The 25,553-nt window shown below is 38.6% G+C and overlaps 1 protein-coding gene across 8 annotated transcripts in view; it reads left to right on the top strand.

Annotated features, from left to right (window-relative positions):
* Window positions 1-25,553, top strand: part of SYNJ1 (synaptojanin 1) — a 92,896-nt gene that overhangs the window by 25,015 nt on the left and 42,328 nt on the right. For all 8 annotated transcript variants that reach the window (XM_047874974.1, XM_047874975.1, XM_047874968.1 and 5 more), the window contains exons 4-12: window positions 1,517-1,784; window positions 5,328-5,553; window positions 6,641-6,724; window positions 13,088-13,149; window positions 14,172-14,268; window positions 15,392-15,561; window positions 16,616-16,697; window positions 19,242-19,394; window positions 22,418-22,583. In XM_047874974.1, coding sequence (XP_047730930.1) covers window positions 1,517-1,784; window positions 5,328-5,553; window positions 6,641-6,724; window positions 13,088-13,149; window positions 14,172-14,268; window positions 15,392-15,561; window positions 16,616-16,697; window positions 19,242-19,394; window positions 22,418-22,583 — 1,308 coding nt within the window. The remainder of the gene's footprint in view (window positions 1-1,516; window positions 1,785-5,327; window positions 5,554-6,640; window positions 6,725-13,087; window positions 13,150-14,171; window positions 14,269-15,391; window positions 15,562-16,615; window positions 16,698-19,241; window positions 19,395-22,417; window positions 22,584-25,553) is intronic.

Below are 25,553 nucleotides of genomic sequence, written 5' to 3'. Positions count from 1 at the left end.
TCCATATGTGAGCTGAAAGTGTGGTAACATCTTTTAAATCCTAATTATGCTAATCTTGGGGAAATGTTTGTTGACTGAAAGGTATGCTACATACTCAAGCTCTCGTGATTTTAAGTTCCAGAGACATTATTCTGTGTGAACATTTGAAGGATTGGTATCAGTGGTCAAAAGAGAAAATCAGGGCATCGCCCTTTTTCTTTGTTTCAGTGCTTTCGGAAACGATGTTTTAGTGAGAACTGCACTGATTACCCTGGTTTATACTGGAAAGGACATCTGCTTTGTAGTTAAAAGGTCTCAGCTTGAATCTGTCTCTGCCACTTAATGTCACCGTGGGCTGCAGAGTAACCTTTGGGATTGCCCGTTTGTCTGTAACCGTATGGCTGGAAGTGTGGCCCAAGACCCGGTGCCAGTCCGTGAGCCATTTCGCTATTGGTCTGTGATGAGATAAGGAAGCTTGTAACATCATGCAGATCAACACATGGCTTCCTTCGTTGATAAAGTCCTACTATGAGAAAAAAGGTCCGCTAAACTAAACAGTGACTTTGGCGAGGTAATTGATTTTCATTTCACAAGCGTCTTCTCTCACTGTGACAGGTTATGGGCCATACTCTGAAGCGTACTGGGCTATAAAGTGGAGGTTTGCCACTTGTTATGCATCTATCACACGTAAAGCCCTGTGCCAGGTGCTTAACTAATACTGTCTTAGGTACTCCTCACAGTCCAGTGAGATTCATTTTAGTGCTGGTTTATAAGGGAGCAGATCTCAGGTCGGGTTATGTTCACACCCTGAAGTTGGGTTGGATTATAAGTAGCGGGGCCAGGAGCCAGGGCCACCTCTGCCTCGTCACAGCCCACGCTCTAGGTACACCGCTGCTGAATTTCGCCTTCATACTCATCTCGAAGGATTTTGTCAAAATTAGCGAAAAGTCTCTATGAAAGTTTTTGTAAACCAAATTGCTTTATAAACTGTTACCAGGGGCTTTCTGCCCACATAGCAGCAGCAGCAGCTCCCGTTTATATAGCTTTTTTTTTTTTTTTTCCAGCTGTGCTGTTTATTTACAAAGACCTCTCACATTTATATTCTTGTCTGGATTTCCTCACAGTCATAAAGGAAAGATGGGGAGCATAACATATATTTTTTTATTTGACAAATTTTGTATATCCTCAGATTAAGTAGAGGAACATTTCATGAATGTGAGATTATTCTGTTAGTGTTTAAATACACATTTAAATATACAAAATATAAATACAAAAATATAAATATAAATTTATAAAAGATATAATTTATATATGTTTAAATATAATAGCTTCATTATATTAAATGTGCTCAAGCAAGGATTTTTTTTTCAAGTCTTGCCAAAATGCAGTTGTAAACATAAACATGCCCGTGTCAATTTAAAATAACCGTGCTGTTGGATTTAAAAAGTTAGAAACGTGACAAGAAAGTTGGAAGAAACTTTGAATAGCTTGAGAAATACTGAGACTTTTCATCCAACTAATTCTTTGGTTTTTGCAGGTGATACTATGTTACATTATCTGGTCCTAGTCACTGGATGTATGTCTGTTGGAAAAATTCAAGAATCGGAGGTTTTCCGAGTTACTTCCACCGAATTTATATCACTACGAATTGATTCTTCAGATGAGGATCGCATTTCAGAAGTGCGAAAAGTTTTGAATTCGGGAAACTTTTATTTTGCGTGGTCTGCATCTGGAGTCAGTTTAGATCTGAGTCTTAACGCACATCGTAGCATGCAAGAACACACGACCGATAATAGATTTTTCTGGTGAGTTCGTGTTACATTTTTCCCCTTTGTAATCACGCGCTTGCTGTGCAGGAGTTTGGTGGTTTGGGTTATAGTGTGTTCAGCAGTAATTTCCAGAGATAGCAGGGATGGGCATTGCTGATGGGGCACACCTCTCTTTCCTGCTCCAGAATCCTCAGCCGAGCAGCACAGGCATCCAGTGTCGTTTTGTCGAAGCTCTCATGTGACACGAGACCCATTTGCTCTCCCTGATCCAGACTGACCTTTCATTTCCAAAATATATTCAAGATGTTTATTTTAAGATTAAGAATGAATTAGTTGTAGTAGAAGTGTGTTGCTAATACTTAACCGCTGTTAGTTTTGAGATCTTTCCTCTGGCAGGACTGTTTTCCTAAGACAGCATCCCATTATTTTTAATTGAAAGATTATAGGTAGATAATCTTGGTTCAAGAGCAAGCGACTATGAAGAAGTGGTATACTAGGATAACACTGAGTACTATAATAAAATAAGACTTAAGTAGGTAACTATTTCATGTTTATGCATTAATGTGCTTTGTTCGAAGTGTGCACAAAGGGGGTGAGCACACGTGACTATAATCAGTACTGCTTTATTGGAGGAGGCCACATTTCTAGTGTAGAGGTTCCCTTGTCCACAGCCAGCATGGATGTTGACTTTTTTCCTTAACATCATGTACCAATTATATTTCATTATGAATACAGATGTTATAAGGCCAAAGTCCATGACTCTGTGCTCTTGGGTCTCCCTTGGTAGTTCAGATTCAAGGTGTTCCTCCTGTATATTTTCTCTCCTCCCCCCACCCCACCCCCCATTTCCACCATTTACTTGTATGGTCCTTGAGTAGCGTGTTCAAGTCTGACCCATCTGCCCTGGCTGGCAGAAAGCTCAAAGCCAACAACAACCTTAGGATAGGTTTATCTATTTCATCTATTTTGTAGCTAACATGAAAGTTTTTTGGCCCAGCATAGTAGCGTGGAGGAGAAGCAGGGCAGAATGAAAAAAGACTCTAGTGCACTGTAGTCAGAGACTTGGAGCCTCACAAAGGAGGAGATGGTGGAGGGGTGGGGAAAGAAGAGTTAATAGGGCAGATGAGTGGCACAGAGTCCCTATCAGCCCTATACTTCTTCTGATGGAAGAGACATTGAAGTTCCTAACGATGATAGCAGCTGGGCTGGGCAGCTCTCCTTACTTTTTTACCCCCCACCCTGCTCATTCTTAACCCCAAAATCCTTAGATTAAGAGATAAAAGTTTTCCTGCTATAATTAGAAGTTTAAGCAGGTGCAGATGTATTGGTTCAATGATCAGCAATTAAGCACATTTGCTAAGTTTAGCCAGTGGGAATAATTTATTTGCCATTTCGTTCAATTAAGGTTGAAGGTGGGGACAAGTTTAGATAACAGATTGAGGGAGTTTGTCTAGTGGAAGTCAGGTTGAACAAAGGGGAGACTAAAACACCAAAGATGAGTTTTGGTCACTTAACGCTTTCTACATTTTGCTAAGGACTGGGATTCTTTTTTTTTTTTTTTTTTTTTTTTATCGTTTATTATTTTTGAAAGAGAGTGTGTGTGTCTGAGAGCAAGCAGGAAAGGGGCAGAGAGAGAGGGAGACACAGAATCGGAAGCAGGCTCCAGGCTCTGAGTGCTCAGGACAGAGCCCAACGCGGGGCTCGAACTCACAGACTGCGAGATCATGACCTGAGCTGTAGTCGGCCGCCCAACCAACTGAGCCACCCAGGCGCCCCAGGACTGGGATTCTTGAGCTTCCCTTCAAACAGAAATATGAAAGTTTTATGCATTTATTATGCATACTCTTGTAGCTTAGTAGAAATATTTTCCAGGATACAGCCAAGTAAGTTTTTGTTGTCAGAGTCACAAATGCCTATTATGAAAACCCAAGTTGTTTTACTCCATTGGAGATTTGAAGCTGATGCCAGTTGAGAGTTGTTTATAAATTTCAATAGAATTAAAGCAGCAACACATTGGCAACAAAGGAAAATGAAAACTGATGGCAGACAGAGAAACTCTTATCTGAACAAACGCACAGGCTCCCGCTTCCATTTAAATGGGGACAAGTAAGTTTCGTATACCTCTGCCATGACATGGGACTCGCTATGGCGTCTGGACATACTGGGTCACGGTCAGTTTGAATTTCGCCTCAGATGAGCGTAGGTAACAGTGAAAGTTTGGAAGCTTAAGTCGTATTTTGAAAATATGTAATGGCTGCTGGATTCAGTGTTCGTCCAATAGTGATCTCACCACTCATTCACATTCCAGTACACTTTCTTGAATGGATGGTTTACCAGAACTGCACGTGACCACCAACGTCTGTTTTATCTCTACCACAGCCACACCCTGCGGGGGAAGAGGGCTGGGCTACTACTGGTCTAGTAGTATTGCTGTGTATTTATGATTAAGGCAGCAAGATACTGCAGAGCACTAAAGAAGAAAAATCTCTACTTAAAACAGAAGAGTTTTAAAACTCAGAGAACCAGACTTCAATATTTTTTTAAATGTAATCTTAAAATTTTATTTACTTTTTAAATTTTTTTTTATTTTAGAGTGAGATCACACCAGCGGGGGAGAGGGGCAGAGGAAGAGGGAGAAAGGAAATAGACAACCTCCAGCAGGCTCCATGCTCAGCACAGAGCCTGACCTGGGGCTCGATCCCATGACCCTGGGTTCATGACCCAAGCCAAAGTCAAGAGTCAGACATTCAACCGACTGAGCCACCCAGGCACCCTGAACCAGGCTTCAGTATTAGAGAAAATTCACTTTTATAAGACACCTTGTTATCTGAAAAGACCCAAGTTTTTCTGCACAACATTATACTTTCCTTGGTCAGAGGTTGGTTGGGAGATTCCGATGCATTCTTTGGAGGAGCAAGGCTCCAGTAGAGAACCCAGATGAGGCAGTCTGTGGGATGAGAAGGTGGCCAGCCGGGCAGCATTGCAGCCCGTATCCCTGATTTAGCCATAGCGACTCTGCTTTGCTGTTTCCTAATCATTTGGCTTCTGTGTAAGTACACAGAATAAAACTTTTTGCCCTGAAAAAAATTGAAAACCAGGCCCCCTCTGTTCCATAGAATGCTAAACTCCTTGGAGTAATGGAAAACTCTAGACATGTATTAATATGGTAGCTACTAGTTCAGTTGGCTATTTAAATTAAAATTAATTAAAATAGAGCCTTATTAAAGTTGAGCCTTAAGAGTAAAGCTTTATAAAGTGGGATGGGGATATGCGTATGAAATCCTTTTTTTGGAAAAGTTAGGTTATATATACATTATGTAAAAAGACAGCAGAATAGGGCACAGCTACTAAAAACATAAAAGATCTGCTTCTTTTCTACGGACCATAGATCACATACCAGAGGATCGCATTTATTGCCTCATCTGATTCCTAGCACGGTAAATGTAAACGAACTGGTTTATTTGTAGGGCCTCTTAATTGAATAGCATTACATCAATGCTTCAGGAGCACTGCTTTATTGAAGCTTATACCGTGTTAGCTGGCACTCAGTGAGCTAATGAGTTCTTCCTTTCCTGTTAGGAATCAGTCTTTGCACTTGCACCTCAAGCACTACGGCGTGAATTGCGATGACTGGCTATTACGCCTCATGTGTGGGGGAGTAGAAATCAGAACAATCTATGCTGCTCATAAGCAGGCCAAGGCTTGCCTCATTTCCAGACTCAGCTGTGAACGAGCTGGGACCAGGTTCAATGTCCGGGGAACAAATGATGACGGCCACGTTGCTAATTTTGTAGAAACAGAACAGGTACGTAGTGTTTTATATTGCTTCGTGCGTGTATTAGATGCGAGGGCCAGAAACTAATAGAACCACAGTTTTTGATCTGATTCAGAACTCATTTTCACATCTGTAATGCCATTTCGGGGTGGTTCTTGGCTCCCTTCTGGCCTGAAAAAAGGCTTCCCTGAAACAGACTTATTTATAAACAAACTTAGGTGTGGCTCTTCAAATGAGTAACGAGGGGTTTACTAACTAGCATGACATTGTCGGCGCGGTACAGTTTGGTATTAAATTTTAAAAATCCTCAATGGTAGAGCTAGACAACTTAATAGAAGTGGTTTGTGTGTGTGTATGAAATGAAATCAAACCCAGCTCTTTTAAAGGTAGATATGGATATCATCTAAAATGAAAACTTATGACATTTTCAGCTAGAAAGACAAATACCATCTGATTTCACTCATGGGGAATTTAAACAAAACGAACAAAAGAAACACACCAAAAAAAGACTCTTAAAGACAGAGAACAAACTGGTGGTTGCCAGTGGGGAGGTGAAGGAAGGGGTGGATGAAATAGATAAATGAGGTTAAGGGCTTCTCTTGAAGAGCACTGAGAAATCATCATTGAATCACTACATTGTATGCCTGAAACTAATACGACACTGTGTGCTAACTATACTTGAATTTAAAACAAGTTAAAAAAGAATTATGACACTTTTGGCTCAAAACTGTATAATTGTAAATTCAGGCCACACCCCCCAGCCCAACTCAGTTCTTCAAATTAGTTTTTGAAAAATACTGACAACTAAAGAAAAAAAATTAAATATAAAGGTATGTGTGTAAAATATTGAGATTTAGAAGGAATTCCTTTTTAAGACTTGTGCTTCTTGTGCTTATGTTTTTACTATTTTTTTGGTTAATATACAGAAAAACTATCACTCAATAGAAGAAAGCCAAACTTCCTTAGTAGCCTCTCCCGGATATTTTGTTAGGACAGTTGTGCGGGAGAGATTGGTCGTAAGATATAACTCGCATGCGACAGATAGTAGTAAATTTGTCTTTGTGATGTAGAGGTAATACCTTTGTGGAAATGTTTCATCTGTTATTTTTCTCTGTAGGTTGTGTACTTAGATGACTCTGTTTCTTCTTTCATCCAAATCCGGGGGTCTGTTCCATTGTTCTGGGAGCAACCAGGGTTGCAGGTATCTGTTTAACATTGTTTTGTTTTTTTCTCTTGAATATTTTCCATATTTTCTAAGCTCTCAGGATAGTTCATTAGTTCCTTGGATAGTTCTGTTATTCAGTCTAGTAATATTAGCTAGATTCACAAATTAGGGTCTAAATGCACGAGTTCCTGGAATTGTCTTAGATGCTTTTCCTTTAATGTTCTTTCAAATGTCCATAGAAATTCGGGGCGCCTGGGTGGTGCAGTCGGTTAAGTGTCCGACTTCAGCCAGGTCACGATCTCGCGGTCTGTGAGTTCGAGCCCCACGTCAGGCTCTGGGCTGATGGCTCAGGGCCTGGAGCCTGTTTCCGATTCTGTGTCTCCCTCTCTCTCTGCCCCTCCCCCGTTCATGCTCTGTCTCTCTCTGTCCCAAAAATAAATAAACGTTGAAAAAAAAAAAATTAAAAAAAAAAAAAAAAGAAAAAGAAATTCAACTGCTGTATTTAATATTACAATTTTAATGTTTCCATAACACACTGATATTCATGGTGTTTCATATTTACTATCTCAGTATCCTTAATATATAGCAGTTTAGTCTCTTTAGGTAGAAGAATGTAGCAGTTAAAAAAAAGCTTCTGAAACCAGACTTCTCCATTTGCATCCTTACTCTGCCATTACTAGCTGTGTGATCTTGGACAAGTGGTTTAACTCCTCTGTGTCTCAGTTTGCTTATCTATAAAATGGGAATAATAATAGTAGTAGTTCCTATTCATAGGGTTGTAAGGATAAAATGAAAAGTACTAAGACAATGCCTAGCACCCATGGGCAGCACTGTGTAAGGGTTAGCCACTGTTATCAATAATACATCCGCTACTGAAATTTTACTTTGTAATTTATAGGGACCTGTCATCTTTAATACGTTCTCTGGTTTGCTTTCTGATTTTTTTTTAAAACTTTGTTGATACAGGGATGCCTGGGTTTAAGCATCCGACTTTCGCTCAGGTCGTGATCTCATGGTTCCTGGGTTCAAGGCTCAGTCAGTTAAGCATCTGTCTTCAGCTTGGGTCACGATCTCACGGTTCATGGGTTCGAGCCTCACATCTGGCTCTGCACTGACTATGTGGGGCCTGCTTCAGATTCTCTGTCTCCCTCTCTCTCTGCCCCTCCCCCCACTCAAAAATAAATAAACATTAAAAAAATTTAAAAAATAAACTTTGTTGACATAAATATCTAATACTTAAAATATAAGATTCTTTCATGTAAGTTCATAATTTTAGATTACCCATAATAATGTGATTTTGCATTTTATTTTTATTCAGAAATCTTTAGTCCTTAAAGTATAAGTTATTTTCATTTTAGGCTTCTAGTATGTATTATCTACTAAGTTAAAAAACAGTTTTTTAATTTTTTTTTTTTTTTTTTTTTTTTTTTTTTTTTTTTTTTTTTGAGAGAAAGACAGAGACAGAATGTGAGCAGGGGAGGGGCAGAGAGAGAGAGGGAGACACAGAATCCGAAGCAGACTCCAGGCTCTGAGCTGTTAGCACAGAGCCCAACACGGGGCCGGGCCGGAACTCACAAACCATGAGATCATGACCTGATTTGAGGTCGGCTGCTTAACTGACTGAGCCACCCAGGCGCCCCTTTAGCCTATAGTATTTAGAAAATGGACAGAAAAAAAATCTTGCCTCCTTTTAGTTCACAGCTGGATCTCTTACATTTTAGGCTGGCTGTGGTAGAGAAAGACTGCAGACCATTTCAACCTTTGCGGTACCTCACTTTATGTAAGACAGGCCAAGAATTAACAAGGGTTAAAAGCGGTTACAATTCTTGAGTTCTTGTCAAGAATTTTTGCTTCTGCGGGTTTTCTCTTTGGCATGTAGGGATAACTTAAGTAGATCTGTCTCTCTCCAAGTCTCTTTTGGGAAAGAACACCAACCCTACTCCACTTCTCCTAAGCCTGTGTGATCAGAGAAGGGTGTTTGGAATATTTGCTTGAAGAACATTCTGAAAGTGTTGTTTTGATGCAAGTTGAATGCTTTTGCTTTAGAGATAGGCTACTGTAAGAAATGGTAATAACCTCTGTTATGCTGCTTTCTGTGATATTTTATTAGAAGCTCAGGATTACAGTATTTGATTATTCAATATGGTTGGATCTTGAGTAGTTAACATTGAGGGGTCCTCCTTGGGTGAGGTTACCCTCCTCCCTCCTTCTGTGTTCTGTGGCTGGCCCAAACAGTCTGTCTGGCCAATGTCCTATTGTTTATGGGCTGAAAACTACAGATTTTTAAATCATGCATTTCTTGATAGTAATTTTTAAGACATGGAGATAGTCCAACAGCTTTGCTAAATTGTCACGGAGCTGGCCTATTGTTGTCTTGGGTGAGGATCGACCAAGTGGTTCTCAATTATTTAGCTTAGTAGTTTTTTGTTTTTTTTTTTCATTTTTTTTTTTCAACGTTTTTTATTTATTTTTGGGACAGAGAGAGACAGAGCATGAACGGGGGAGGGGCAGAGAGAGAGGGAGACACAGAATCGGAAACAGGCTCCAGGCTCTGAGCCATCAGCCCAGAGCCCGATGCGGGGCTCGAACTCACGGACCACGAGATCGTGACCTGGCTGAAGTCGGACGCTTAACCGACTGCGCCACCCAGGTGCCCCAGCTTAGTAGTTTTTAAAATCAGCCTTTCTTTGAACAGAAATGGATTAGTTTCGTTAAGTATCCTTTATAGAAAAACATTTTCCCTATCATTCTAAAAGTAGGTAATATAGGAATGAAAATATTGAATTGATTAAAAAAACTGAAAGATAGATATTTATTTTTAAAAATAAAAATATGAAGTCCCCAAATTTATTTTCCTTTAGAAGACAAACAAGGACTTTTGACAGAGTAGTTGGAAGTGCTTATTAGGTATCCTGTGTATTCTCAGGACTGGAATTAATTTTAAACTTTTTTTTTTTTTTTTTTAAAGTTCATTGAGAGAGAAAGAGAGAGAGAGAGAGTGCATGCACACGCGCAAGTGGTAGAGGGGTAGAGGGAGAGGGAGAGAGAGAATCCCAGGCAGGCTCCACGCTGTCAGCACAGAGCCCAGCACAAGGCTCGATCTCAGGAACTGTGAGATCATGACCTGAGCCAAAATCAAGAGTTGGAGACTTAACTGACTGAGCCCCCAGGCACCCAGGACTGGAATTAATTTTAGGGTTCCTTGATGTTAGTGTTGCCTCGTGAGATGTCTCACTTCAGAAGGCCTGGACAGAGAGGATGCCTAGGCACTTGTCCCTTGGCTTGTCTCTTATCCTCCACAGTTAATTCCTCTGAGGTTTTTTTAATTATAAGATTTTAAGGAATCATCTGAGGTTATTTTAAAATACAGATTCATGGCCTCAACTTCACATCAGCTGAAATAGAATCTCTTGGAATGGGGCCAGAAATCTGTATTTGTAACCAAGTTCCTTACCATTCAAATTTGAGAACTTCTGTGTACCTGATCCCATTCTGTTGACCTTGAAGCATCTTCAACCCCATGTGCTCCAACAGCCAGTCCTGAACCAGCGAAGGTAACCCTTCACACTTAGCCCCAGCATTCACCTAGGTACTGGGGCTCTCCCTTTCTTTCTGTTTCCACTCTTACCATCCATCCCAGTTAGGGTCCTCCGGATTTCTTCCTGCCTGGAAGATTCTCACAGCTTTCTAACTGGTAGTTTTTCCCACTTTTGATACATTCTATTCATCAGATCTACCAGACACCCTTTTCTTCAGGATCTGCCTTCCTCTGCCTATCCAACTTCGTGCCTTGCTGTTTTCTAACAGGTATCCTCTGCCCCCCAAATTAAGGTGTTTCCTTCAGTATGGCCAACTCAGATCTCATTGAGTGGATTCAGTTACTCCTCCACACTGATCTGTTCCTTAAATACTTAAGTCCCTCCAATGTATATTATTTTATACTGGGCATGCACTGTCGTGTACTGTGAGAGATTCGAAGATTATATTGGTGCTTCAGAGAGCGCTTACAATCTGGGGAGTCAGGCCTTTTGTGGAAAAGGCAAATGTCAATACGAATCAGTTTGAGGAATTAGAAGAGTTGCCATAATGTGCTACATGGGTAAGAATGATATGTTAAGGGGTGGCAACTCATTCATTTTACTTATGACTTCCTTTCTCTGAAGTTATTTCACATATACACTTCATACTGTTACTCTGACATTATGTTGTAGCTTACCTTGGTCTTAGAAGATGGCAAGCATCATCAGATCTATGTCTAGGGTAGCGTTGCACACTCAATTCTTGGTTGAATTGAAGTCTTAGAAATATGTGAACATGAAGCAATAATATTGATGGAAAATGATGCTCCATACCACCCGGTTAAATGGTTGTTAAAAATGATCTCTGGTACAACTTTTTATAAATTTATGATTGCTTAAAGCCTTAAAACTTTCTAGAGTACTACTTTCATGACAATTGATGTAAGAGCTCCTTGACTATAGAATTTTTTTAGGCAGTTGTCTTAAAGGCTAACTGAGTGATAAAACCAGTCAAGTTGACCCAGCATATTACCCTAAGAGTTATGATATATAACTGGTTATATAATATGTGTTGAAGAGCAGGACAGTGGGGGAAAAAGCACAGCCATTGCTTGAAAAACAGAACTTCCATTCTTTTTTTTTTTTTTTTTTTTTTTTTACCTTCTTGACAGTTGGCCATACTGTTCAAGATAAATATTAATCAGTAAGCACAGTGCAAAGTCTTGGACTTTTATAGAGGTATAGGCAATTACCTGAGAAAACTCCAAAGAAAAGGTATTGACTTCTGCTGAGTTTCCTTCAGTCTAGAATGCTTAATGTCACACAAAATTTTTAAATTTTGTAAAGACTATTAAGCACTATAAAGTGAAATTGAATATAGATGTGACATTAGGCTAATCACTTTCTTATTGAAAGGAAGAAACATTAAACAGAGAATACTGATTATCAGGAGAGTTACTGGACTGTCTCACTTACCAGGACAGAAGCATGTTTAATGAATCATAATACTGTTAATTTTCGAATTGGATGAGCATGTTAGAGCTTATTTTCTGATTTTATGTGTCGAACTGTATGACTGATTTGGTAGCCCTCTTCTCAGGCCCGCCTTAAAGTCACTGTGTTCAGATCAGGGAGAATGAATTCTGGGGAAACTTTGATCCCAAGACCTCAGGGGCAAGTGTTGCAAAGTGAAGTTCAGGGAAATAATCTGGTATCACCGTTATATTTCTTCTTGGCATTTCTTTCTCTCTTTCTTTCTTTCTTTCTTTCTTTTTCTTTCTCTTTCTTTCTTTCTTTCTTGGCATTTCTTTCTTTCTTTCTCTTTCTTTCTTTCTTGGCCTTTCTTTCTTTCTTTCTTTCTTTCTTTCCTTCTTTCCTTCCTTCCTTCCTTCCTTCCTTCCTTTCTTTCTTTTTCTTTTTTTCAAAATATTTATTTTGAGAGAGAGAGAGAGAAAGAGGGAGAGGAAGCGGCCGCGAGAGAGGTGGGAAGAGAGAATCCCAAGTGGACTCCATGTTGTCAGCACAGAGCCCCGGACGGCTTGCTCTCAGGAACCATGAGATCATGACCTGAGCGGAGATCATGAGTCTGGCGCTTAACTGGACTGAGCCACCCAGGCGCCCCTCTTATTTCTTTCTTAATTTTGTCTCATCTTTCTGCTACTCTCCTATGTGAGAAAAGAAAAACTGTAACAAAACAGAAAGGTAGATATTTTCCATCTTGTTCAATTCTCTTCGCCCATGTTTTCTGATTCTATGTGTGTGACTGTGAGATTGACTTAGAAAGTCTGTTTTCCAGAAACAGTGTTTTGAATTGGTTGGATCTTTGGATGAAAGAGGAGTGAATAGAGCATTTAGCGTAACAAAGAAAAAATATGTGGACCTTGTACTTGTAGGCAGCTTGGAAGAGTAGGAATCAAGTTCAGGGGATCTAAATCCTCATGTGAATCTTTTTTGCAATTAGTTCTGTTGACCTAAGGGGGCAGGTTATTTCACTAGTCTGCATTTCAGTTTTTTTATCGCCCAAGTGGCAGTACTGTGTTCACTTACACAGGACGTGTAGTTTGAGCTTAAAACAAGGTAATGTATATGAAAGACCCCTTAGAAGTATCTTTCATAAGTAAAAATTCCTGTTAGTTGATGAGTTTTCATAATGGTGTCTTATAACTTCTGTCCTTTTTTTACGAGGTCATGTTTTTAAAAATAAAGGGAAAGGAAACCCATTGAACTTGTTTTTCTTTTAAACCATAATATGAATGAACATCAATTATCCAATGTAGTATTGTGTGTTCAGCAAATGAATTATCACATGTTATAAACAATGGTATTTCTTTTGTCTCCATGTCAGCTTTTGGTATGATTACATGTATTTCTCTCGCTGTAGGTGGGATCTCATCGTGTTCGTATGTCAAGGGGATTTGAAGCCAATGCACCTGCTTTTGACAGGTAAGACTGATTATTTTTACCTAATGCTCTCAGTTTTGGTATCGTTAAGCAGCGAACTAGTTATTGTATTTACCGATTCATTTCTGCTTGTTTTGGCCCTAAGTAAAATTTCTTCTGACTTCTAATTTAATCAGAAGAAGGTGATACCTAGTATTATGACTTTGGGGGTTGGTAGCACTAGGTTGTGGGTCTTCATCTCTTGGTCTGAAAACAACCTATTTGGATATGCTGTCTAATAAGGTAGCCACTAGCCTCATATAGCTACTGAGCACTTAAAACGTGACTGGTCCAAGTTGAGATGTACTGTAAGTGTAACATGTACGCTGGATGTCAGAGAGTTAGTGCAAAATAAAAGGTAAAATATCTTATTAATATTTGTTTTATAGTACATGTTGAAATGATATTTTGACTGTATTGGGTTAAATAAAATATAGAAATTCGTTTCATTGTTTATTTTTGCTTTTCTTAATGTACCGTCTAGAAAATTTAAAATTATATCTGTGGCTCATGTTACATTTCCTTAGGAACGCATTGCTCTGTAACCCCTGGAATGGTTAGAAGCTGGAGAGAAAGAAACAAAAAAAACACCTCCTATTTGCGGCCTATTTTTCTTAAGACTAGAATGGTTAGGGAGGTCTCTCTAATGCCCACGGAGCATGCTTTGTCCTCACATGAGGAGCAGCCCTCTGCCCTAGCTGCCCTCCCAAGCTGGGTGGCCTGCGTTCTCCGAGCTTGTCTGGCACCAGCCTCCCAGAGGCGAGAGGGGGCTGGGCGGGTCCGGCAGCCCCGGCACAGACGGAAGTCTCAGCTTTGAGGAGTCAGCGAGGAAAGGGCCTTACCTGAAGCTTCATAAATTCAGAGTTTTGAGAGGAACAGATTTGTGGAATGAATCTATCCAGTGTTGCCAGTTGTAGAGGTGTAGAATACTGCCCTGTAGGTTCTGTTTAATGGGTTTCTGTTTGTTGGGGGAAAAATTCCGACTACCACTTGACACATACTTCTTCCTTTCTTTTCTTCAACAGGCATTTTAGAACGCTTAAAAACTTATATGGTAAACAAATAATAGTGAATTTGCTTGGATCTAAGGAAGGTGAACATATGCTAAGTAAGGCTTTCCAGGTAGGCATGATCAGCTTTTCTTCTGTTCCATGCACACCTAGAATGATACTAAAAAATTAGGTAGTGCAATAATGAACTTACTTCCTAGGAAAAGGTTGGGTACCTGTTGGAACCATTAACTCTTTGGGCTACCAAGAAGCAGTTTTGTGTAATGTTGCTGACATTAGGATTAGGGAAAGCCTCCAAAGCAGTTGACTCTGTTTTCTGAAATGTTACTTATTTATCTTGTGGAAAAGCAGAAGAATGTCTTCCCCTCTGAAAAGTGTTCCTCTGTCACTGGTAAAAAGACACCGGACGGTTTCCTTCTCCATCCACGCATTGCCTCTGCCCGTTTCCTAGAAACCATAGTCATGGCTTGAAACCTATGATACGGTGAATACTGCACGTAAGACCATCCCTTCTCGTACCGATGAGAGAAAACTCGAGAACTGCGAGTAAAGATGAACCCAAATGATATATGCCCAACTTCTAAAGAAAAAGTATTCTTCATCAATGCTTATTATTAAAGCAACAATGAATTAATAGCAATGATGGTGTTCCATAAGATGATAAGCCTAAATTAAACAAAACAGAACATTTTCTGAAGTTCAGTCTAATGAAGTCCGGAAAGTAACTTGTTTGACTGTTTTGTGTGACACTTGTGAAATAAATATTGTTAATAAACAGATTATGCTTTAGAGAATGGCTTTTAAAACATTTCAGTGTGAGTATAAAAACGTGAATTTTTTGGTTCTTAATAGGTTCTGTCTTAAATCAGTTACTTTATTTTGAGATTCTATAACAGGTACAATTATTAAATGTGTAAAAAATGAAGCGTTGGTGGTTAGAAATAATTTTAATTTTCTGAACCAGATGAGAACATTATTTAAGTTCTCTCATGTTAATTATGTCACCTGATCTCTCTGGGACAGTATGCGAGGTTTCACGAAAAAGATGTTATTGGATACCATCAAGTAATTTTCCATTTTGCTGCCAGTGTCAACCAGAGCTTTGTGTGAGATCAGTGAGATTTCACGGGACCATGCTGAGGTTTAAATTTAAAATGCAAGGTTCCATTCTAACATTGCTTGATAAGATCATATTTAGTTAACATTTAGATGAGTATTTGCCTTTTTACTTTCAGAGTCATTTGAAAGCTTCTGAACATGCTGCTGACATCCAGATGGTGAATTTTGACTATCATCAAATGGTCAAAGGAGGAAAGGCAGAAAAATTACATAGTGTTCTTAAACCTCAAGTCCAAAAGTTTGTAGATTATGGATTTTTTTATTTCAATGGAAGTGAAGTTCAAAGGTTTGACTGCTGTTTCTCTTTTCTTTGAGTTGGGACTTTGCTATATTTTAAAAATTATTCTTAATGCAGAACTCTTGAATTACTTTTTTTTATATCAAAGTTTATAATTAAGTAAACTATCTTTATTATACTTGATTTTAGGCTTGTTTTTCTTTCTTTAGAACTGAATAGGTAATAATAATACCTTCTATTATTGGGCACATCTAATGAGCCAGGCAGTATACTCAGTCTGTACATGTATCTGTAACAGCAGTCGTAGGAAGAAGTTCTATTATCCCCATTTTCGTTTGGGGAGATTGAGGCATAGGCTCTAATTTGCCCCAGATCGCATAGCTAAAAAGTGTTAGAGCGAGGATTTACCTGGCTCCAGCTCTCATGCTGTTATCTAGGAGACTATTCTGCCTCTCTCTTAGAACTAATATTTTACTATGTCTTGACCGCAGTAAGGACTATTATATGCAAATAGAAGTAAAAGACATTGCTTATTGTCTGCTTTAGCACAATCTCAGTCTTCAGCTTTTGATAATGAAGTAGAGGAGGAAAGGAAGTATTGAAAAAATGAAGTTCAGAGTATAGGATGAAGTAAACTTTAGTGAACAAAGCTCCGATTTTTAGTTTTCGACTTTGTGCGAAGTTTAGTATCAATGCCATAGAATCTGTGTAGGTTGGTGGAGCTAACAGATCTTAGGTTTTTAAAATTTCTTCCATATATATTTGATCATCTTTCATGTGCAAAGAGCCCTGCGGTTATAAATCTGAATGTATGTTTAGCTCCTGACTACGGGCCTAATTAGAAATAAGTGGGCATGGATAAATAGATGGTGATAAAGAGTATATGACAGAATGTTTAACAGTTGTAGAATCTAGATGGTGGGTATGTGGATGTTTGCTGTAAAATTCTTTCATCTTTTTTGGATGTTTGAAAATTGTAGTAATAAAAAGGGGTAGAAAGTGGATGCCGTATTTTGGTGATCACCTTGATTTTCCTTATTTTGTTTTCGCTTTATTATTTTTGTTTCAAACTAGCTGTTACACTTTACTGAATTTGTTGCAGATGCCAGAGTGGCACAGTTCGAACAAACTGCTTGGATTGTCTGGATAGAACAAATAGTGTGCAGGCATTCCTTGGCTTAGAGGTAAATAATAATAATAATAATAATAATAATAATAAGTTGTAATGTATGTATGTGACTTGCATCAAATGCCTCATTCAGTGCTTTTGTAATATTTATGTTTCTCATTAGTTACTTTTCATAAAATGAAATTATGCTTCATTAAAGGCATTTTTTTACTTCTCGTATGTTTTTAACTCCCCCTCCCCCCAATTCCTTTTCATTTAAATATTTCCTTTACCTGTTCCAAACACTCTCTTCAGGTAGCTGATGTTTCCCTGTATTGTTCCTTAGCTTTCTGTTGAAAAACTGCTATGTATACTCTTCCAACAATTGCTTCTTTTGCCTTTTGGAAAGCAAAAAAATTATATATATATTGCTTATTGTCTGCTTTAGTACAATTTAACAATTGTATACACACACACACACACACACACACACACACACACATAATTTATATCGGCCTTTATTCTTCGTGTAATTTCTTCAGAATTGGTGAGGATCTGTTTTCACATTCTGTGGGATTAGATTTTTGACCGTCGGTAACCCGATGCAGTTTCTACAGTGTTTTCAAATCAGCTGCAAACAGGATGGATGGTTATTAGTGGGAGTGAGAGTGCATGAGATTCAGCTTCTCTAACGAAGTCTTTGTTTAAAAGTGTTTTTCTTTGCCATCTATCCATAAATTTAGTCTAATGTAGACATAGTCTCCCTGTATGACAAAGCAGCAATGCTGAGCTTTCTAGGTCTTTCCTGTTATGCAGGAGTGGGGGTCATTAGGCTGTGGTGGGTCTTCATTTGGTGTCATAGGAACTTAGCATAGTTCTCAAATACTATAAAAACAGGAGTAGGAAACAACACGTTCTTATTTCCTCCGGTGAATGATCTTAAATTTGGCCAGGACATTGGCTCATTAGCTACTCTGCAGCTGGGGTTCTTTCTGTCTCAAAAATGAAAGGGTAGTGTGTAGAATTCTCTGCTACAGAAGTGTAGCTACAGTTCTGTTCATGTAGCTAAATAGGTTCTACCGTTTTGCCTCTTTAAAATTCTGTCATTGAGACTTATGATTATAATTTATGTAGAAAATATGACAGAGACAAGAAAAGTGAAAGCAGACAGTTGGTCACTTGACATTAATCGCATGGCTTGGGTTTGTTTTGAGTTGTGTTTTTAAGTGGCTGAATATGTTTCTTTAGATTCTGAGAGTGAACTTATGGAAATGTTTGAAAGTCTTTACTCGAAGTATAACAAGTGTTAGTTCTCAGAATCTGACTTAGCCAGCTATCCACTGTTGGTAGTTAGGTGTGAGAGAGCTCCCTCATATGTAGCAACTGGTTGACTGTTTACAAAATTTACTGCTAAAGTAGGCAAAGCCAAACTAGGGCGAGGACTAGTTTTGCCAAATTCCTTGAAAAGAGGGAGCTATAAATGATAAAATAAGTCCTAGGGGCTAATTTTGGTTTATTCTTCATGCTAGCCAAGAGCACCTCTGGTGCAAATCTCCAGGTAATCAAATGAACCTAGTTTAGTGTTTTTTATATTATTTTAGTTTTTGATCCGTCTCTAAATATGGATAATCATATTGCAGATAAATATATCTGATATATATCAGAAAATACTTGCAGATAAAACACAAATGGCAAGGAATTAAGTAAAAATGCAAGGCATAGAATATGACTGGCTTCCAAATAAGACAAATAGACTGGGTAAGGACTATACCTTGCTCTGACTGCCAAATTTCAAAGCCAAAGTTCATTCAGAGTAAAAACCAGTGACTCTTCCAGAGACATTTATTGTTATCCATGAAGGAATTGGGGCAGCCTGAAGACCTTGCATTCTTGCAATATACATTGTATATTGTAATATTGTAATATACATTGTACATACAATGTATATACAATATACATTGTAATATACATTACCAATATAGATTTTATACATGAAAGCCTGCCATGACTTTATTCAGAAACAGGACTAATTTATTTGTTTTTGTGACAGTTCAGGAGCAACTCTACTTTTCTCATAATCTCTTGATTTTAATTACCCACATGTGTAGAACCCAATCAAAAAATTAAATTAATTCCCTCTATATTTAAATAACCTAGCCAGATTTTTTTTTCCTGTGCTTTATTGCATGCTGTTGAATAAAAGTGAACAATCAGTCCATCTCTCACACTTCTGTACATTGTGACAGCCTCCTTTTCAAGGTAAGATAAGTACAAGAATAAAAACTCAATAATCAAGCCCTAAAGGTACTGGGCTCATAATAAGTGTGGCATTTTACAGAGACATTTTACAGAGACATTTTAATGAGGTTAATTTCATCATTTAACCAGAAAGGAGTTGTTAATTACTACAAGGGAATATTAAGACACTTGTAAGATTCAATGACAAACTGAAATGGTGGGACAGAACACAGTTAGTCTCGTAAATTGGTAGGTTTTCAAAATCCAGTCCCACATGGCCCTATAAAATGCAAACTTTGGTTTGAGCCTTGTCGTTCTTGAAAAGTCTCATCACAGTTAATGTATTAACATACTTACAGAAGTTTCTCTTTTGCTGTTTTAGATGCTAGCTAAACAATTGGAAGCTCTTGGCTTAGCCGAAAAGCCTCAGCTGGTGACTCGCTTTCTGGAAGTTTTCCGGTCAATGTGGTCCGTGAATGGTGATTCGATCAGTAAGATATACGCGGGCACTGGAGCCCTCGAAGGAAAGGCGAAGGTAGAGCTAGGTTTCTCCTGACATGACGAAAGAGCCTCATTTTCCTTTCAATGACACTTTTAAATGGTCTCTTTTTAAATTAACAGTTGGGCTTTTATAGATGTCTGCTTCCAGTTCTGTTTTATTATCCTTCCGTGTCCTCTTTAATACTTCCTTCTGTAGCGGATACTAATGATTGGGTAGAAGAGAGTAACGTCCCTCAGCTTGGGGGGTCTTACGTATGACATAGTCATTTGGTGATAATCCGTTAGGCCTACATATGTATTGCTTACATTTTGTTTCACGATTTCTCCTTACGTATCTGTTTCACTTTTTATGTTGTTTGTTTTGATGATAAAATTTTTAAAAGTCCTAGTCCTCCTAATAAGGGGTCCTCTGTCATTTGGCTTTGTGTTCCCAGCACTTGATATAGTGCCTACCATTTAATAGGATTGTGACAAACACTGGTGGGATGGATAAATCGGTGGACGATTTATGCCACACTTATTATGAGCCCAGTACCTTTAGGGCTTGATTATTGAGTTTTTATTCTTGTACTTATCTTACCTTGAAAAGGAGGCTGTCACAATGTACAGAAGTGTGAGAGATGGGCTTCCTCATAATTCTGTGCCTCCTCATTGCTTTTTTTTTTTTTTTTTTTTTTTTTTTTTTTTTTTAATTTTTTTTTTTCAACGTTTATTTATTTTTGGGACAGAGAGAGACAGAGCATGAACGGGGGAGGGGCAGAGAGAGAGGGAGACACAGAATCGGAAGCAGGCTCCAGGCTCTGAGCCGTCAGCCCAGAGCCTGATGCGGGGCTCGAACTCACGGACCGCGAGATCGTGACCTGGCTGAAGTCGGACGCTTAACCGACTGCGCCACCCAGGCGCCCCCTCATTGCTTTTTAATATCTGGCATTATCGATAGACTGCTTCCTACTCTAGTGTTTGGCACTTATTAAGAGACTTTGGAAACACACTCGAGGTACTTTTCATTATTGTATATACTTAAATAGTGACTTTTTAAGGCTCCTGTTTTCGGTTGGATTTTATTAACATTTTAAATCTCTACAATTCTTCAGATTACCTCAGGAATAGAAAATAAGGGCATTTGCCATTTTTATAATTCTGCCACCCCTACAGTACAGCAGCTGAAATTCTTTGAAGACCGCTCATCATCTCTAAGTCTTTTTTTCCAAACCTTCCTCCTCTTCTGCGTCTCCTAAAATGCCATGTCTGTCTCTGTTCAGTTATTGGCCTTACCTGCCACAAATGATTTTGTTGACATTGACAAATATTTACTTCTTAAATGGTCCCTCTTTTTGAAAACCTGAAATTGTTAAACCTCCTTTAGTACTCCTTTAAACAAGAGAATATAATTCTTACTGTTAAAACTCGATTCTCTACAAGAGCTGCTTAAAATATTCTTTAATGCTCTTCCTTTTTGTTTCTGCAGCAGCCAAGACAGTATGTATACAGAGGTTATGTATATTTTCAGTGGTCTTGTGTCTCTAACTAATAGATGCGAATTCTCATGTATTAAATATACTAGTCTGAACTGAACTAAAATCTAACATCTGAACTGCTCTTTCTTTTCCTTTCTCTGGGTTCCTTTTGGTTAATTGCCTGATAATGTGAATGGTGAGTGTCTTTTCAAATACTGTCATTTGTATATGTCATCACATGGAAGAAAATAACATTTTAATTTTCAAATTACTGTCACTTCTGTAAGGGATGAAAATTACATATTGCAAATGAAAGGGGTTTTTTTAAAGGCCAGACTCTGGTGTTTTGTTTTGTTTTTTCTTTTTCTTTTTTTTTTTAATTTTTTTTTCAACATTTATTTATTTTTGGGACAGAGAGAGACAGAGCATGAACGGGGGAGGGGCAGAGAGAGAGGGAGACACAGAATCGGAAACAGGCTCCAGGCTCTGAGCCATCAGCCCAGAGCCTGACGCGGGGCTCGAACTCACGGGCCGCGAGATCGTGACCTGGCTGAAGTCGGACGCTTAACCGACTGCGCCACCCAGGCGCCCCTGTTTTGTTTTTTCAACAGTCATCCAAATCTGTAAGATCAAAAGAAATCTTCATGGTAACTAACACGCCTAAGTAAACTATATGTTCATTAAAAGTTACGATCAGGAAATGCAGGCTTCCGGTTATGGGAATACGTCACGGGAATGAAAGGCGCAGCATAGGGAATATAGTCGATGGTATTGCAGTAGTGTTGCATGGTGACAGATGGTTAGCCACACTGGTGGTGAGCACAGCCCAATTTATAGAGTTATCTAATCACTGTGGTGTGCGACACAAACTAACGTAACGTTGTGTGTCAGCGATACCAAGAAAGAAGTTATAATCAACTCACTGGAGGAATTGGCCTGAGTTTATTATTTTTATGATTTGTATTTACATCGGCAATAAAATGAGCTAAGATATACGAGCTGTAGTTCACATTTAGTATTTATTTATGAACTATAATTATAAATTTCTTTTTAGGCCAACCCTTCATTCTTAGGTTCAGTTTTAGTTTTAACTACTAGTGTAAGTTATTGAGGAGCGATTCCAGTCTTATTTTTCTACACGTTATTTTTCTACTGTCGAAGTACTTGGAAGTTTTTCTAAGAGCATGTGAGTGGACCGCATCCTCCTTGATCTCCCCTGCGGCCCCCCCACCCCCAGTCCCATCCTTAGTGCTATAGGTTACAATGTAGGAAGTAATTTCCTTGTTTTAAGTAAGTACATGTCACTTCATTTCCTTTCTAGTAAGCAACGTTAGACATTTACTGCTCTTGATGTCATTAGTGAATGCGTTTGCGGTACTGAGCTTTTTCCACGTTTTTGTGCAGAACTGTTATCCAGAAGGAAAAGAAACAAAGGCATCTTGAGCCATTTTGATATGATGATTTGATACTCAAAGTAGAATGATCAGGTCCTTTTTATTGCAGTAAGGTCAGATAAAACTGATGTAAACTTTCAAAATGCCTACTGAATAAAATCAACAATATTTGGAACAAAAATCCATGCTCTTTTCTTCCCCAACAGGCTGGAAAGTTAAAAGATGGTGCTCGTTCTGTTACTAGAACGATTCAGAATAACTTCTTTGACAGCTCCAAGCAAGAGGCCATAGATGTTTTACTACTGGGAAATACTCTAAATAGTGACTTAGCTGACAAAGCTCGAGCACTTTTAACTACCGGAAGTTTGCGCGGTATGCGTACTTTGTATTTTGATTACTTCATGTTATTTATATCCCTTCTAATAGTCCAAGGAGTAACTGTAAATTTATTTACATAAACATTTTTTAGATCAAGTTGATTAAAACAGTTTGTGGAGGAATTTCCATCGATGTAATTTTTAAAAATTGCATTCTCTAAAGGAAGTTCATCTCTTTGGAAATGTTTTTATCATCAGTGGTATTACTAAGCTGTAAAGTGAGGCCCATGCAAGGCAGGATTTCATAGAATATTGAGCTAGTGCTTTGAATAGAGCATTCACTACCTAGTTATGTAGACAACAGTTGCTTTATTCGGAAAAAGAGTGCCTATATTAGTGATTTTGCTAATTTCCAACCCCAAATTTCTGTAACTTGGTCTTCCCTTACCTTGCTATTGTTTGAATGAGCATTAAATCATATTAGATAATAATTTAAAATATTGCTTATTTTTAGACACTATTTAACATGAGACACAAGTATATGGCTTTCAAGGTGGCTTTTTAACTTTCACTGAGTCTTTTATTAAAATCCAAAGAAGTTGAGCTCCTGTCAGTGTGTGCGTATTTAGCATCATCATGGGAAAACTCAACATGCAGTGTAGAACTTAATGAATTGACTTCCTTAATTCCATATTTTTTCTGTCTTCACTTTTTTTTTTTTTAGCACTCTGAACATTTTTACTTCTTCTGTTATCCCCAACCAAACCTTACAGTTTCCCTGTGCGTGTTAAGTGAAATTGTTCCTCATCAAATAATGTATTCTTGGATAATTACTTGGTCAACTAGGTTATCGTGGATTCTTTCAGAATTGTGCGTGGTGCTGTGGGTAGTTGGGTACAGTTGGCTCCTTGGGGATCTAGGCCCCGGGGACTGAGGCCTACTAGAGCTCTAAAAAAACAAAGTCTGATCTTAGCTACCACTTTTAACTTCAGGCTTTCTTCCTGGCTCCCAGCACTAGAGACTTGGCTGATTTGCATCTTGCCACTTCCTTCCACCTATGCCTTCTTTGATATGGAGGCATTGCTAAGCAACAGTTGAAAGTAAGCAACTAAAGGAAAGAAAAGGAGAAGCGAGGAGCTTAAGAATTCCCAAACCTGATTATCAGTTTTTTTAGCTGCCTGCACATGTTACTGTGTGTCAAAAGCGCCTTAAAAAAAGTACAGTCAGTTCTGCTCTAATGCTTGTTCTGAGAATGGGAATTTGTTCCACCGTGGACGCTCTGTTAGGGAACATTTTGAGCATAATGCCAGTTCTGCATTCCTTTATGCATGGTCTCACCCGGCAGAACTGAGACGGGTAGAAATACACAAAACACGCACACACATGTGCATACGCTTCAGACCTTTCTCTGCTTCCATTCACCAGATGTGTTATGAGACATACCCGTTCACACCTGGTGTTCCAAATTTCCATCCCAATTCCAGAAGACCCTTCTTCCATCATTCACAACTACAGTTGACCCTGGAACAACACGGGGGCAGGGACACTCACCCCCCCACAGTCAAAAATCCATGTATAGCTTCTGATTCCTCAAAAACTTACCTACCAATAACCTGCAGACCAGAAGCCTTACATAAACAGTTGATTAACACACAATTTGTATGTTATGTGTATTATGTACTGTAATCTTACAGTCAAGTAAAGTGTTAAGGAAGAGAAAATATGTTCGGAGTACTGTATTTACCAAAAAGGAATTCACGTATAAGTGGGCCTGTGCAGTTCAAACCCGTGTGTTCAAAGGGTCGGCTTACTTGTCAGCTGCCATTCTCCTCATGCCCACTTCTACAAGCCAACTTCAGGTCTTTTTCATGATGAAGTGCCGTATTTAAGGAGTATTCAGACACCTCAAGCCATTTAACATGTGAAACCGTACTACTGTTTTTACTAGGGTCCCATCTGTTTTGGAGTGTCACTGCTAAAATTTGGGAGTGTTGTCCCCTAATCCCATTTTCCCCATAAGCTCTGTGACTATGGGAATCTGTACGGTTTTGCACTGCATGGTGATTTTTGTGGAATGTGTATGTTTTGTTACAACTGAACTGATTGTACTTAATCAGCCGAGTCCCAGAAAGAATACTAGAAGATGTATATTAGGGTCCTCATGTGTTCAATACCCTCTAACCCCTTGGGTTTCTAGATTCATATTCTCTCTCACGCGTATGTGCGTGCACACACACACACACACACAGGAGCAGCTTGAAAAACAGGCCAAGGACCTCCTGATTGTGACACTCTGGACATCACTGAGTCACTGTAGGATTTTTCATAGATGCAGAGGGTTTGCGTCATGTATTGTCACTTATTTTTAATCTCTGGTGTCTTATAGCCCTCAGAAAAAATAATCAAATTGATGTAAAAGAAAAAAGCGAGGCCATCTTATGATGTATTGTCATAACATTCTAGATTTTAACTGTAACTTGTTTTACTAACGATTCTTTTTCTTCTTCTTGATGCATCCATAGTTTCTGAACAGACATTACAGTCAGGTACAGTATAGAAAACCAATCTGTAAATAAAAGCAAATTTGTCTTTATTTTTCTGAAGTTGATATTGTAAATCGACAGAGCCATATAAATGGAAACTTTCTCTTATTTTGCCCTCAGTTTCTAATAGGATAAATTAATACCTTGTTTGAATCTGAGAAAAAAATGTTTAAGTTTGAGAAAACAAAGTACTTCGTTTAGGAGAAAATACATAATGCTGCCTGTCTTCTTCTAGTAAATGCTTAATTCTAATTATAGCTCATCCAGTTTTATTTTTATTTTATTTTTTTTTATTAAAAAAAAAAATTTTTTTTTCAACGTTTTTTTTAATTTTATTTTTGGGACAGAGAGAGACAGAGCGTGAACGGGGGAGGGGCAGAGAGAGGGAGACACAGAATCGGAAACAGGCTCCAGGCTCCGAGCCATCAGCCCATAGCTCATCCAGTTTTAATTCCACCTTTATATTTCAATGAACACACATT

Source organism: Prionailurus viverrinus, chromosome C2, assembly GCF_022837055.1.
Source record: "Prionailurus viverrinus isolate Anna chromosome C2, UM_Priviv_1.0, whole genome shotgun sequence".
Classification (NCBI taxonomy): Eukaryota; Metazoa; Chordata; class Mammalia; order Carnivora; family Felidae; genus Prionailurus; species Prionailurus viverrinus.
This window is presented reverse-complemented; position numbering and strand designations above follow the sequence as displayed.